At 57.4% G+C, this 14395-nt stretch overlaps 1 protein-coding gene across 2 annotated transcripts in view; it reads right to left on the reverse strand.

The window, feature by feature from the left end:
• Window positions 1–14395, reverse strand: part of NEK7 (NIMA related kinase 7) — a 38791-nt gene that overhangs the window by 22839 nt on the left and 1557 nt on the right. For both annotated transcript variants that reach the window (XM_081114259.1, XM_081114260.1), the window contains exon 2: window positions 1902–1986. In XM_081114259.1, coding sequence (XP_080970385.1) covers window positions 1902–1958 — 57 coding nt within the window. In that variant the 5' untranslated portion in view covers window positions 1959–1986. The remainder of the gene's footprint in view (window positions 1–1901; window positions 1987–14395) is intronic.

The following is a 14395-nucleotide window of genomic DNA, read 5'->3' on the forward strand; positions in this document are numbered from 1 at the left end:
AAGTGGGCGCCTGGCTGGAACGGGCTGAGGAGTTAAGATCCAGGCACGAGAGGACACCTGGCCCCACGCCCAGGCCCCGGGGGTCGGACATGCCTGCCCCTGAGCCAGGGCTGGTCTGGCCCAGTGTCTCCTAACTCACTGCACAGAGACCATCCCCCACATGGCAACTTTCAAACGGGTTCCTTTTCGGAAGAAGTCTCAAACCATAACCAATGCGCAGGGACCACGCGGCCGATATGTTGTTTTACATGTGATTTTATTTCTTGAGGACCTGAGACCCCTACAACTCCTAACCTCAAGGGAACTGATTTGGGGAGCATTTCTGTTCCATTTCGGGGGTAAATTATTATGTTTAATCTCAAGAGATCTGCATCCACATACGAACAGGTCATATTGGAAAAGCATCCTGAAATCTCAGAGACGAGACAACTATTCAAAATTGCGCAGGACAATCAGCAACCAGCCCCCGAGTGTCCGCGTTCTCCGAGCGAATCACACGACACCAGGTCTGCTAACTCAGTGGGATCAACTGGTACCTGGCGGTCCGCTCGCCGCCTCCTGCACAGCGTGCGTTCTCTCTCAAATAAAACCCACTCGGCCGCACCCCGGCTGCCTCCCAGGCGCAGCCTCTCGGAACAACTGCTGATCGCTAGGACTCAATTAATTAATTTGCTCACAATTGGAAGCGAAGACGTTCACTAAGCAATGGGTGATTCGGGGTAACATGATGATGATGGCTCTCTGGGGAAATTAACCGAGTCGCAGCGTGGACTCCGCGGGCTCCCCAGGGAGAACCTCCTGTCCCGGGAAGTCCCAGAGGGACTGTTATCAATGATCGAAGACACCAGCCAGCGCTCATTATGTTTAGCATCATTAATAAGGTTTTCGTTGTTACTGCCATCGTCTCTAACGGGTGGTTTTCATATTACCGTTTAGCAAACTAACAAATTGCTTTCTATTTGACACTAATGTTGTTAAATGTTAACAGAATTTAAAAGTAACAAAATGCCCTTCCATTTTATGCCAATAAAACTCATTCTATGATCTTGAAAGAGACATGACTCACCTCCAGTTAGAATGTCCTGTGACCGAATCTGGCACAGCTCTGCCACGTGTTTTCTACAAACCTCCCTGTGAACCAGAGAGCAACAGCGCACACCTGCACACACCAGCGCCACAGCGCACACCTGCACACACCAGCGCCACGTGTGCTAACGACGTCACCTAACCACGCTTCTTCCCGTTGCAGTTATCTCCCTGAAATCTCCCGGAATATCTGAAAAGTAACCTGTTCCTAGACACAAAGTGCTGGCGATTCCGCCCAGTGAGGACAGGGTGCCATTAACCATGACCAGCGGCTTTTCATCCAACACAGAGGAAGGCCCCTGTGCCCCCGCCAGCGCGGCCAGGCCTTCCTCACCAGCTCCCGGGCCCGTCCACGCAGCCCCTGCTCCACGCGAGGTCGGGGGAACGAGGACCCTTCTCCACCCAACAGGAGGGACGGGAACACGCCCACAGGCCACGACACGCAGGCGCCGGCAACGCCAGGAGAGACACAGAGAAGGTGCCGTCAGGGTCCAAGAAGAGAGGTCACAGTGGGAAGGGGGTGCTCCCCACGGACAGACGCGGGGGAGGTGCTCTCTGAAGGCTGGCCAGGCCTCAGGAGCCGGAGCAGATGGAGGCGCAGTGGCCAAGCCGCCGAGGCAGGGAGACGGTAAAAACCAGCGCTGCGACCTTCCTCCATGTTTGTCCCTGAGAACTAAGTATTCGCCGGCCAGGAAAATGCACACAATGCTGACAACACCCGGCCATTCCTCGTTAGCGACGGGCCGCTTCAGTTCCTCAAGGACCTGTCAGTGCGCGTCTTAAGGACAGAGGGGTGCTCGTCGTGAGGCCCTTACCTGGGGCTGGAACTGGGGGACAGGCGGCCCCTGCAGGCCTTGCGACTGCTCATCCATTGTCCGAAGGAAGAGGACCGTCAGAGCTCTGCGAAGGCAAAGACGAGATGTCAGTGCGGACATCACCACTCACCGTGCTCATCAGCAACATCAGAGGCCGACCCAACGCTGCAAAAGGAGCCATTAAGCCCGGCTGGTGTGGCTCAGTGGTCAAGCATCAACCTGTGAACCAGGAGGTCACGGTTCCATTCCCGGTCAGGGCACATGCCCAGGTCATGGGCTTGATCCCCAGTGTGGGGCGTGCAGGAGGCAGCTGATCCATGATTCTCTCTCATCATTGATGTTTCTGTCTCTCTCTCCCTTCCTCTCTGACATCAATAAAATATATTGTTTTCAAAAAGGAACCCATTACGATAGCCACACCCTCACATCTGCCAGTTGCTTAGCACAAGTTCTGTCTACCCACCACCAAGCGTCACCGTCCCCGGTCACGTACTCAGCAGACCCTGGCAGACAAGGTGAGATTATCTCTCCTCCCTCAGGCCTCATGGGCCCCTCTCCACAACGGGAAGAAAATTCAGGAAGATCCTGCGATCGCACTCATGCCTGACATGCCCTTCCCCGACACTCCCCCCGGCGTCATATTCTATCACCGGCCACCCAGGTCCTGTATGTCCAACGACAAGGCCTACAGTGGCAGTCAGGCCTCAACTGAAAGGCCAGTCCTCACAGGAGTGTGTGTGTTGGGGGGCCGAGGGGGCTAACTATAAAACTAGTCACTACATAGGAAACATTTTAAAATTATAATTAATATTAAAGAATGCTTAGCTAAAGGAAGATATCTCCCTCCTTATATAACAAAAATTAATAATAAAGACATAGAGCTTAAAATCTTTTAAATTCAACTTCTAACTAAGCTTAGAGTAACTGCGATTTGACTAACCAAGGGTATGTATAAATTCCATTCATTTCAAAGTACTTCCTGCTTTCACACATACATTGACGATTCCATCCTGCTATCCAGTTTCTCTATAACCGATCTCGACACAATGTGAAATCTTAAACTTGACACTGTGCACAAGCCAGTCTGAAGCGAGATTTCGGATGAACAGTTGGAGAAGTCTTTCTTTCCTTGAGTTTTCAGAACTCTGAAGAGTTGAAGCTCAAAGTTACGAAGTGGTTTCCTTTTCTTTAAATGAAGGGGCCCTTCCGTCGCAAGGCGAGTCACAAAGCGTCCAGTTATAAGTAACATCTACGCAGTCTATGAGGAAATACTAGTAAGTTCCATTTCATTGATCAAAACAGCCACAACGGACGAATAACAGTGCAGAGCCTGGGCCGCAGGAAAACAGCAACGCTGTTCTCGCCCGAAAGGAAGTCGCCGGCTTATAACTCTGTGCGCCCGACACCTCGCCGCTGAGAAGGGCGCCGTGGAAACTGAGGGGGCTGGGACTCGGCAGAGTCTAAACCCTCACATCCAGAGCCCAGTGTGTTTCTTGGCCCAAACCCCCCCTGGGCAGGACGGCTTCTGACCTCACTCGGGTCTATTCAACCACTGAGTCACCCAGGTTTCCATCACAGCAGGACAAAGGCCACTGGCAGAGGCGGGGCATCAACAGTTCATTCACAGGTTTCCGAGTCCTTGTGAGTCAGTCCCGGGAGATAACATCGGGCTTTGAGAGGATGACGGATGTCCCGGGAGCTCAGCGCTTCCAGTGAAAAGCAGGAAGCTAATGGGTGCCCGAGCGTGGTTTCCAAGCGCCCTTCTCCCTCCCCGGTTCTCCCTCCAGGAGCCAGGGCTCCCTGGAAAGTGACTGCTGAGCGGCCGGGGCTGGGAGTGCACACCGAGCCCCCGACATGCAGGCGTGTGTCAAGGGCAGTGCGGACCGGCTGCAGGGACACGCCAGCTGCACGGGCGCCGCCACCTCTGGGGCCGTTCCAGCGTCGCCGTAAGCCACCGCCTCACACGGCCCGTGAGGCGCAGACAGGCACTAACACACGGTGGGCGAGGGGGACGCGGCTCCTTCCAAGATAAGGTCCCCTATAAAGGAGGAGGGGCGCGTTTAAAAAGTCACTATTGCCAGTCTTCAAGGCAAGAATCACGGTGGAGCAGACGAGTGGGGAAAGCTATGTACCGTCTCCCACAGCATCTCCCCCTCCCACGCACACACACTCCTCACCAGTTCCCAAGGCAGAAGGTGATCTGAAAGCAGAGAACTTGGCAGCGCTCCCGAGCCACAGACCAAGTTAGAGAGACACCAGGTGCCTCGACATACGATGCAGGAGGAAGAAAACCCTCGGACGTTCCTGCCCAACTCGCAAACCCCGAGTGACCACGAGGAGACACGATGGACTGAGCTGTGTGGACGTCCCCGCGTGTCGCCCACCCTCCACCTGAAGTTCACTGCCATGGGCTCCAGCTTGGCAACGACAGACAAAGCCCCTGTAAACACGGACACAAGTGCTCGCCTCCCGTGAGTAGGAAGCTAGGAATAGGACTGCAGAAGAACTCGACTCCACTCCGGGAGGGGCGCGTGTGGAACAGGTCACACGGTCCAACCAGAAGTAAGATGGAAGTGGCCCGCTCGTCCTGAGCCCCCACCCCTCCCTGAGGTCTCTCCTCATCTCCTCACTCACTCTCTCGCTGCTCCGACGAGGTCATCCCCAAAGCCTGCATGTCGCATCTGCGACTGGATTTGTATTTCTGCCAAGTCATCAGGGAGGAGGGAGGAAGAGCTAGCGTTCCCAACAGCGATCATGAGAAACTGAGAAGCGTATGAACCTTTCAACTCTGTAGGAAAGTAGACATTACCTTCCCCTGGCTAGTCAATGAACAAGAATGGGTCTAAAATCAATGGCTCACTGCAGGCTGAAAGGAGGTGATGCCATATTTCACTGGAAAATGAAGCCCATTATAGGGGGTGGGGGGGAGAGAAAGAGAGAGAGAGAGATTGACCGGCTGCCTCCTGCAAGCCCCTTACCAGGGATGGAACCTGCGACCAGCCATGTGCCCGGACTGGGCATCTAACAGGCACCCTTTCGGTGCCTGGGACCATAGCAACCGAGCACACAGCCAGGGCCCAGCAGTGGTTGCTTCTCTTCCCATCTCCCTGCCTGGCCCCAGCCCTCCTGGCCCGGGGGTTCAGCAGGCGCAGCAGCCCCACTGAGAGCGTCAGTGGGAAAGGGAGGAAGGCCAGGGAGCCCCAGCGCCCGCTGGCTGTGCACAAAGCCTGCGAGGCCCTAGCCTGCCCCCTGCCAGTGAGCGCCCACACGGCCCAGCAGCCCTCTCCATCCTCCCTGCCAACACAGCCGCCACGATTCCTCCCCTGACAGCACCTCCCGCAGCAGCCAGCCTCCTGCCTCGCGTGATGACGGATGCCCCAGCCAGAGGAGTGTGGGCTCGGGCGCTGAGGCCGCGGAGTTATTTCTGGTTTGGAAACAGCCTGGCCGCAGCACCTCTGACTTTTCAGGTCCAGTCAAACTGCGCCAGCAGCGGGGCCTGGCGTGGCTGCAGTGACCGGTCCGCACAGGAAACGCCGGCTCGGTGCGCAGTGCGCGCTCCAGTGCCCCAGGGTCCCCGTTATCACAGCCTTTGCTGAACTAAGAGCTCCCGATTCCGGGGCTCTGAGCAGAGTGTACGTCTCCCACCCGCCTTACTAGGAAGTGCTCCTCGGGAACTAGCCCTGGAAGGTGACCTTCAGTGCTCTGGCTCAGGGTCAAGTCCAAATTCCTCGGCCTGGAACCGCAGGCCCGGTTCACGCCACAGAAACGCACTGAGTCCTTCTCTGAAGTGGGCAGGCCCGGGAGGAAGGGATGACAGCGAAGGGCCTGGCATCAGGGAGCTCATCGCCTGGTGAGGAGTGTCCAGACCACGGCCAGGCTCGCGGCCACGCCAGCCCGGAAGCGGCTCGGGTTTCAGGCTGCCCCAGCTCTGCGGTGGCTGCTCAGGCGGAGCTGCCTTCCACACAGGCCACTGGGCAGCTACGGGGAGTGACTCAGAGCCTCATGTCCCACTCTTTTTGCCAAACCGGCCGTCTCTGCGCTTCAGAAATCCTAGTTCCCCTGGCCCCGTGCTTGCCCTGGGCCAGCACAGACGCCCTGCAGCCACGGCCGCCAGGCGTGCCCTCCTGTGCCCCGCAGCACCGCGCGCTGGGCACCAGGCCTTCCTGTGCTGCAAGGCACACAGTCCGACCCACAGGCTGCGGAGATCCCGGGCCGCCCGCACATCAGCAAGGCTTCCCACCAGGTGCCTCACAGGCTCGATGAATAACTTGAGTATCAACTGGGTTTCATTTTACTGGCGCTTTAAAGTCACAGGCCGGCCGGGCAGCAAGAACACCAACCACAACACTAACCTCAAGTCTTAATTCATGACCATAACCTTGGGCAGTAATGAGAGAGCAGGCATACTCTCAAACCAATCTCTCTCTCTCTCTCTCTCTCTCTCTCTCTCTCTCCCCACACACACACACACACACACACCCTTGTCCACTGAGGAGCAGGGGCTGAAGAGACCTACGTATTTAATATACGATGAAACTTTAACCAGGGAAAAACCCAGGATGGTGAGCCCATCGCGGTGCATGCCCGAGAACCCCTCCTGCCGAAAGCTGACCATCAGCCCACGCGGCTCCAACTCCCCTGGAGTTAGTGTCGGTCAAACAGTTCATTCCAGCCAGTGCTCAGAGCTGACTGACGCGCCGCTAGCCTTTCCCTACTGCCCATCTTCTCACTGCTTCACTCTTATTCCCATCACAGAGGCCACCCTGAAGAGCACCTGCCCACGCTTAGTTTGCGAGTGTCAAACGTATAAAGGCATTTTAAAATTGTCTTTTTTACCGTTCTTTTGTATTAGAACAAAACTCAGTGTCCTACCCACTGCTTTTCATCATTTAGCGAGTTTGACGAGGCCTCTCCCTCAGCTCAAGCACTGACCCTCGCGTGCCATGTTGAGGGGCTGGCTGACCGGCTTTAAGCGGCTAAGTGTTCAAGTGGACTGTAAATCCACCCTGTGGATTCGTCCACCCTCCACGTGGAATTTTCCAGAAGCCCTTTCTTCTGTTGGGAAGGCTGAGACCGGATCCAGCCCCAGCAGGTTACGTTTCAGAGGAGAGTCTCACGGACAAATAATTTAGGGGGGAGCAGTGGAACAGGAGCAGGGATCCAAGCCTTCACCCGCTTTTACCCAGAATTCTCCTTAGAACGACCGACAATGCTCTGAGCCCCAGGCTCCCCAAACAGCGAACGAGGTACCGACTGCCTGGTCTCCAGCGTCCCTTCCAGTCTCACAGTCCACTCAGGGCCCACCCACTTCCTCTGAAATAAGTGCACAGGGAAGTCACGCTGCATAAACTCAGGGTTTGCTGGCATGCTGGCTCCGGGAGCGGCTCCAAGCTGGGAGGCGGGTGCTCCAGTGCAGTTGCCATAGCGACGACCCACCAGCGATCACGCATGACCCAGCCCTGCCGGACCCCCTGGACGGCCCGGGGGAGCGCACCCTGCAAGCCGGCCAGGACCGGTTACTGTGGGACCCGCACTGCAGGGACACGAGGCCTGGTCTGCTCAGAACGACACCGCGTCCACCGCTGGCCTCACCCAGAAGCAAAGCTGAGGCCTCTTGGTGGGTGGTGCTCTGAGCTAGTTAAAGAGGCTGCGATGCCCAAGATTCCGATTCATCATGATTTATCGCATCCACGTAGCACGGAACTACCATGTTTACAGTTCATGGGAAAACTAGGCAACAAGGTGACTCTCCGTGCCGTCACGTGCCTGCCCCTGCGGGCTGGCCCACGCAGAACACGCTTCTCTCCCACGAGAAACGCAGTCCGCCGGGGGCGGTGGCACGGAGGCCGCTCACACACCTTCCCCTCCACACGCCCACACGGAAACCGTGGGAGTGACAGCCGTTACTTATTCACACTTTTATTTTTAGTAAATGGCTCCACGAACGTCATGTACGTAAGAAACCTGAAGAATCACTCTCTCAAAGAAAAAAGCGCTGCCCTCCTATGGCAACGACTCCATCTGGGCTCTCACTGTGACTCTTCAGTTCAATGAGCAAAGCCACACTAAAGGATCATAATTATCAGAAGTTGTTTCAGGTCATAATTATCGGGGGGCGGGGGGGCCTGGGCCAAAGGGGGCAGAGCGCTAAGTAACAATGCGAACGATGAACTCTGGCCCTGACGCCATCACTCCAGCTGGGTGCCGTCTGCTCCCCCCTGGGAAGCGAGGGAGCCTGCCGTCCCCCAGCAAAGGGCCAACCATGTCCCACCGGGAGCTTCGGGGGAACCTGACCAATCACTTTCATGAGCGAAATGTGAGCAGCGTCCCCAGGCTTGTCAGTATCAGTTAGAACTGCAGGCTTAACGTTAAATTACAGCCCAAAAGAAAGGGGGGGGGGGGGCCTGCAGGTGCCCCCGTGGCCTTGACTCCCAGGGTTTCCAAATCCCATGTTTCTATGAACTCTTCCAGCGAAACGCCAGCAACGGGCTTCACACACTTCAAGTCTCTCCAGAATCTTCTCAGGACGCCCCGTGGGCGAGTGGGAGTCGTTTCCAGGTGACGGATGAGACCCAGGACTGTACCGGAGACAAGCCCGGAGCTCGGGTTTTCGGAAGTCTGCAGATCAGCCTGTTTGTATGTGTTCACACACAGGCACACACATGCCAAGCCGTGTGACTGCGCCTCTTCCAGGAAATGGGCGGTTCCTGGAATGGGATGGGATGATTCTAGGAAAGGCAGAAGCCGGCGTGTGCACCCGCGGACCCCGGCCCGTGAAGCGGCCGGCCCGGCTTTGGTTTCGTGGGCCTAGGCGTCTCGCGACCACAGGACGTGTGCGCGGCTCAGAGATGCCCACATCCTGCGAGGTCAGAGCAGCCCCGTCCCAAACCCGACTTCCTGCAGGAGCCCTTTGGCCACCAGGAGCCTCTTCCCCGGACAGCCCTCCGGCCCGGGGGGCCCGGAACCCCGTTTTGTTCAGGAATAGCTGACCCCGTCCCGGTATAGGTTGAAGGCACAGAGCCGGCAGCTGGATGCCAGGGTGATCCCACGGCCGATCCTGCCGAGTTATTCCGGCCTCTGGCTGTTTCCAGGCGCGTCGGCCCCTGTGCGGCCCGCTTCTCCGCTGAGCCCGTCTCAATGCCGGTCCCGCTGCTTCTGCACAAACACGTCCCTTCCCCAGCCCGGCTTTTCGCTGCAGCACATCTTCAAGGGGCTTTTTAAAGGGCGCCCAGGGGGCACGAGCTCCCAAACCCTTAACAACCGGAAACTCCACTCCACGTCCATCACACGAGAGCAGGGCTTTGGCTGTGCGTGCAGGGGGAGGCCGCTGTCCCGCTGCTCCCGGATGCCGTGACCCTGGAGAGAGCCTTCAGTGCCCTGGTGACGCACCAGCTCCGGCGACTGGCTTTTGTCAGCTGCTGGTGAAGAACTGTGCATGCAGCTGTCACTGCTTAATCCAGTACCTGCTTGAAATAAACCAGCAGCAACGGGAACCCCACTAGAAAGAGCAGGTTTCAGAGGAAATGTTTTACCTGCTTTCATTTCCACACAAAATACACCTTTTGCCCTACGATCAATGAGCAATTCTGCTGATTCTCTTGCTCGAGTTCTGTTATATGGCCAGTCCCTTAGTTATGTAAATCAATGCTCATGTGTCTGCAGCTGGCACACCTGCCTCCTGCGCACGCCTGCCTCCTGCACACCTGCCTCCTGCACACCTGCCTCCCACACACACCTGCCTCCCACACACACCTGCCTCCCACACACACCTGCCTCCCACACACACCTGCCTCCCGTGCACACCTGCCTCCTGCACGCCTGCCTCTTGCCCGCCTGCCTCCTGCACACCTGCCTCCTGACGCTGAGGCTTTATGAGCCGGGGGCTCCAGGACCACCCACCACCCGCTTCGCGAGGTCCGGCATCTTGAACACCTCAGAGCCCCTCTGCACCCTTTCCCGGGGCGTGGCATTGCCACCTGTCACCCAGGGAGTTCCCAGGCCACCCCTCACCTCCACAAAAGTCCCCATTGTTAGTCCACCTCCCAATCCTCTCTCTGCTTATCCTGCTCCTCCTGCCTTTGGTCACTGAATTCCTCCCCCATGCTCTCGCCGGAACCACCTACCTAACGTGCAAATCTGACTGAGACCCGCTCCTGCCGACAGCCCTTCAGGAGTGGCACATTCTTCCTCAGCCCTGCTCCTCACCGCCGGCACTGACCCTGGTCATCCCTCTCCGGCCTCGGTGACCACGCGCACTTCCTCCAACGCCAGGCCCTCTGCCCATGCCGTCACTGGGCTGCAGGCACGGCCACCCCTGGTTGCCAGTTCTGACAAGAATGGCCGTGAGGAAACACAGCGAGGCTCAGGGCGTGAGTCACACCTTCCAGAGGCTCATGCTCCAGGAAGGAAGCTGAGACGAGCGCAACTGTGGGCAGAGGCGATGGAGCTGGAGGCCAGAGAGCCGTCCGGGCACCCCCCGTGCCACCGAGCCTTCAAGGATGAAGATTGTTTCCCTCGAGAGGCAAGAGCTGAGGCGCAGAAAGCAGGCATTAAAACGCATACAGATGAGCCAGGGAAGCCAGAAAGGGAAGCGCACTTATCAAGCAATGGAAAGTGGTCAGCGGTGAGTAAGCAGAGGGGAGTACAAGGGAATGGCCTGGAAAGGTGGGTCAGGGTCAGGGTCAGGTTCCAGGCCAGCCAGGCAGCATGGCACAGCCTGGTGCCTCCCACGTCCTGCAATTCACGAAAACCAAACTATGGCTAGAAGCACAAAGTGAGATTTTCGTGCAGACTGTTTCCTTACTTTCAACTACTACCAACCCCCGGATTTCTTCTTCAACCTGTGATGTGGGGGATCACAGGACCAGTGGGCAAAGAGGAACGCAGTGAGCGGGATCACAGCCGCATCCATCTCACGGCTGCGGGAAGCCTCCCGTGACCAAAGGCTCCACATCCTGCGTCCAGGCTCTCCTGTCTCCCAAGTTCACAGAAGCCGACCTTGACGTGAAACTCGCTTGAACCCGACGCTGTGCCATCAGCGCTCACAGGGAGAAAATGGACCTCCGCATCTCCGTGGGGCGATGACTACCCCACGCAAGAACAAAACAGCTGCATCAGGGACCCCACGTGGAGGCAGGGGTCCCAGCGGCCCCACTCAACACCGTGCCCATCTGCTGCCCAGCTGCCACTCTTCCCACCGGCCACGCCCCTCCCAGGCCAGACACGCCCTCAGACCCAGTCCCAAGGATGAGCTCAGCTCCTTGAGCCTCAGACCTGGGCTTGGCTGGGAAAAGACATAGAGATGAGCCTGGACTTAACCCAGGACTTGGAGACCTTCTTTTCCAAGTGCCTCATCCTAATACATTCCGTGTTAAGGTGGGCCTAGGAATGGTCACCAGCAAATCTCCCAATCACTGAGAAAGGTGAGCAAATGAACGCTGGCATCGGAAGCAGCCGGGCAGCTTCTTGGCACAGGGCGCCCGGCTGGCAGGCGAAGGCCTGTCTGGGCTCCTGACAGGAGGGCGGATGGAGGGGCCGAGGGCCGCCGCCTGTTATCAGTGGAAAGAAGCCGGTCATGGAAAAAGGAACCGGTTACTCATCCTGACATTCTTGAACGCCGTCCACGCGGCCAGGTAGGCAGGATGGAAAGCGGGTGCCTCCGGCCGGAGCCAGAGCTGCAGGCAGCCCTGGGGTGGGACTGCACCCCCCGGGGCACGGGAAGCGGCAGCCTTCACGCCCAGCTGAGACACTGCAGAGACGCCAAAAGGTGAGAGCAGCACCCACTGCGGTGGGCACCCCTGGCTGGGACGGAACAGAAACGCACACTCAGATGCGCTGTTACTTCCACTGCGAAGTGGGATTTTCTCTTCTGTTATTACTCAGTGTTATTTATAAAATAGCTGTACTTCTGTATCGACTTGATTCTGACTGAGTTACAGTAATGATTTAAAGAGCAAGTGCCCAGCGGCATCTGAGCTGAGGCGCTGGCTACAACGGCCAGCAGAGGCGGACTCTCGGGCCTGAACCACCACGAAGCTGCGTGCGCTCTCCCGGCCAGACATCGTGGCGGCAGCAGGAACGGACTCTATCCATCAATCCATCGTTGTCAATGAGAGATCTTCCTTTAAAAGGCCGGTGGCATCCCCGTGTGGCCTATCGCAGACCAGTGGCTCCCGGACCTGCACACGAAAACCACCGAGTGCCTGCTTCCCAACCGCGTACCTGTCAAGCCCGGATCTGACAGCCTTCTGGGTGTTCAGAGCCAGGGCCCCAGCATCCACTTCCTGGGCCACAGCAGTCAAGGGCCGGGTCTGGGGCCCCCAAAATAGCTGCCCCTTCCCTGCCAGGGCTGTGTCCAGGGCCTGGCTGCGCGGTCCCGGCTGATGGCTCCCGGATCACAGAACGCACAGCACTCCCTTGGTGGCCTGGTTTGGGGCAACTCTGCAGGCTCAGACTCCCTGCCAACCATCAAACATCACGTCATAACTCCCTACTCCACAGAGAATGATTCAGAGCAGTGGGAGAACTGCTAACAAGACACAACTCCTTATCATCAGAGGTGGTTCAGACTCTCTAGGTCATCGAACAACAAAGTGAAGCTAAAACAACATGCCATCAACAATCAAAATACTCACTGAATGTACAAACTTCATTAAAACTTTGTTTTAGGTCTACACGGAAACGTTAAGTAAACAGAAATGCCAGTTCTCGCTGAATATTCCACCTGCCCACCTACTACCCTGAATGGAAACACTGGCCACCACACTAGTTTAACACCAAAGACTAGAAAGAACACAAAAGAAGCGAACTTGTACGTTGCTATTAGAAACTGAGAATAAAACATGAGTTCTTTCCCACAAAATTAACCCGTCGGTAAGCACTCTTCGTGTATAATGAGTATCTTTCCGTTTACCTCTACTTGTTGAATAACAAACCATGCCTGGAAATACACTGTTTGGAATAAGGACATGCCCCCGGGTGTCTGTGTGACATGCAAACATCCCGCATTATTTGACTGCAGGTCGGGCAGGCAGACAGGAAAGGCAATGGAAGCTTCGCAATGCCTTCCGTGGTAGAAGCTTAATATAAGCATATCTATTCCATTTTCCTAACCACAATATAATAGAGGCTAGGGGCCTTGTTATCAATAGGAGAATGAGGAAAATATTTTAACAATTAAAAAATAATAATAGGAGCAGACTAAGAAGGAAATTTTAATTTTGCCATTTCGCAATCGGGATTTCGGGGTCTTCTGCAACTCCCGTGTCCTGCTGTCCATCCTATCACCCCCAAGCCTCCGTGGCCCTCTCCTACCCCAGCAGCGAAGGGCAACGGCCTCTCAAAGCCATAAACACACCAACTCGGACCGGGAACCCAGGGCATCACGAATATGGGAATCACAGAGCAAAGCGGAAGCAGGGGCAGCGGGGGTCCCCAGGGCCCAGGGTCCTCAGGAGAGAGAACCGGGCACCCCGCGGGGACCGCGCACTTGACAGGGAGGCGCTCCTCTGCTCCCCGAAGCAGACCTCTCCCAGCGGAGAAAACCAGGGTCCCGACAAATGGAGAGACTCAGCCAGGAGAAAACATGGGCTCATGCAGCTTCTGGAAGGAGATGGTAAGCCGGGCGGCGGTCAGATGGAGAGGACGATGGCGTGCGCCCCGAGTGCAGGACGGACGGAGGGACACACACCCCCCCCCCCCCCAGCACAGTGGTCTTTTTTGTTGATTGGTCGGTTGGTTGAATGGGAAGTGGGGGAGGGTCCTTTATAAAAGACTCCGTTTTAAATGAACAAAGCAATCTGCCCCCCCTCCTGCTCCGGCCGGAAATCCCCTCTGAACGTGAGAGAGGGGGTCGCTGCTGTAGGAATCGCCTAAGGACTTGGGTTCCGACATTTGGGGTAACGTCAGGGCAAACCCCGACCAGTCGCCGCGGCCAAATTCAGGCTGCCGACCGGCTCGGTCTCCCGCCGACCCTCCGGTTTCCGTCGCAGCGGGAGCTGGGGGGCCGGACACGTATGAGGGGCGAGGACAGCGGAGCCTCCCCGCCGTCACCTACACGTGCGCCCCGCATCCCGGCGCCCAGCACTTCCCTCCACTGGAGGTCCCGCCCCTCCCGCCCCCGCCGGGGCCGGAAGTCCCGCCCCGAGCGGGAACCACGCTGTCCTCGCCGCTCATTGGCTGCGGGGGCCGTCAGTGCCCCGGGGGCGGGGCGTCGCGCTGCCGGGCGGCATCTCAGGCCCGCACCTCCCGGGGCGCCCAGGCTCCCCGAGCCGGAGTCTCTGGCCAACAGCCCTCACAAGGGGGTCCTTCGCCCTTTTATTTCCACAGCTCGTCTCCCACCGTCCCCACCTGCTTTCTGCCCTTTGACTCCTCCCGGGAGCGAAGTTTCCAGGCCCCCCCCGCCCCCCCGCCCCCCCTCCCCGGCCCAGCCCGCTCCCAGGCCGGACCAGCAGAGGATGCTGCGGTTTTCGCAGTGAACCCGCTGCGGAGCGGAC

Source organism: Myotis nattereri (assembly GCF_964212035.1).
Source record: "Myotis nattereri genome assembly, chromosome: 20".
NCBI classification, from domain to species: Eukaryota; Metazoa; Chordata; class Mammalia; order Chiroptera; family Vespertilionidae; genus Myotis; species Myotis nattereri.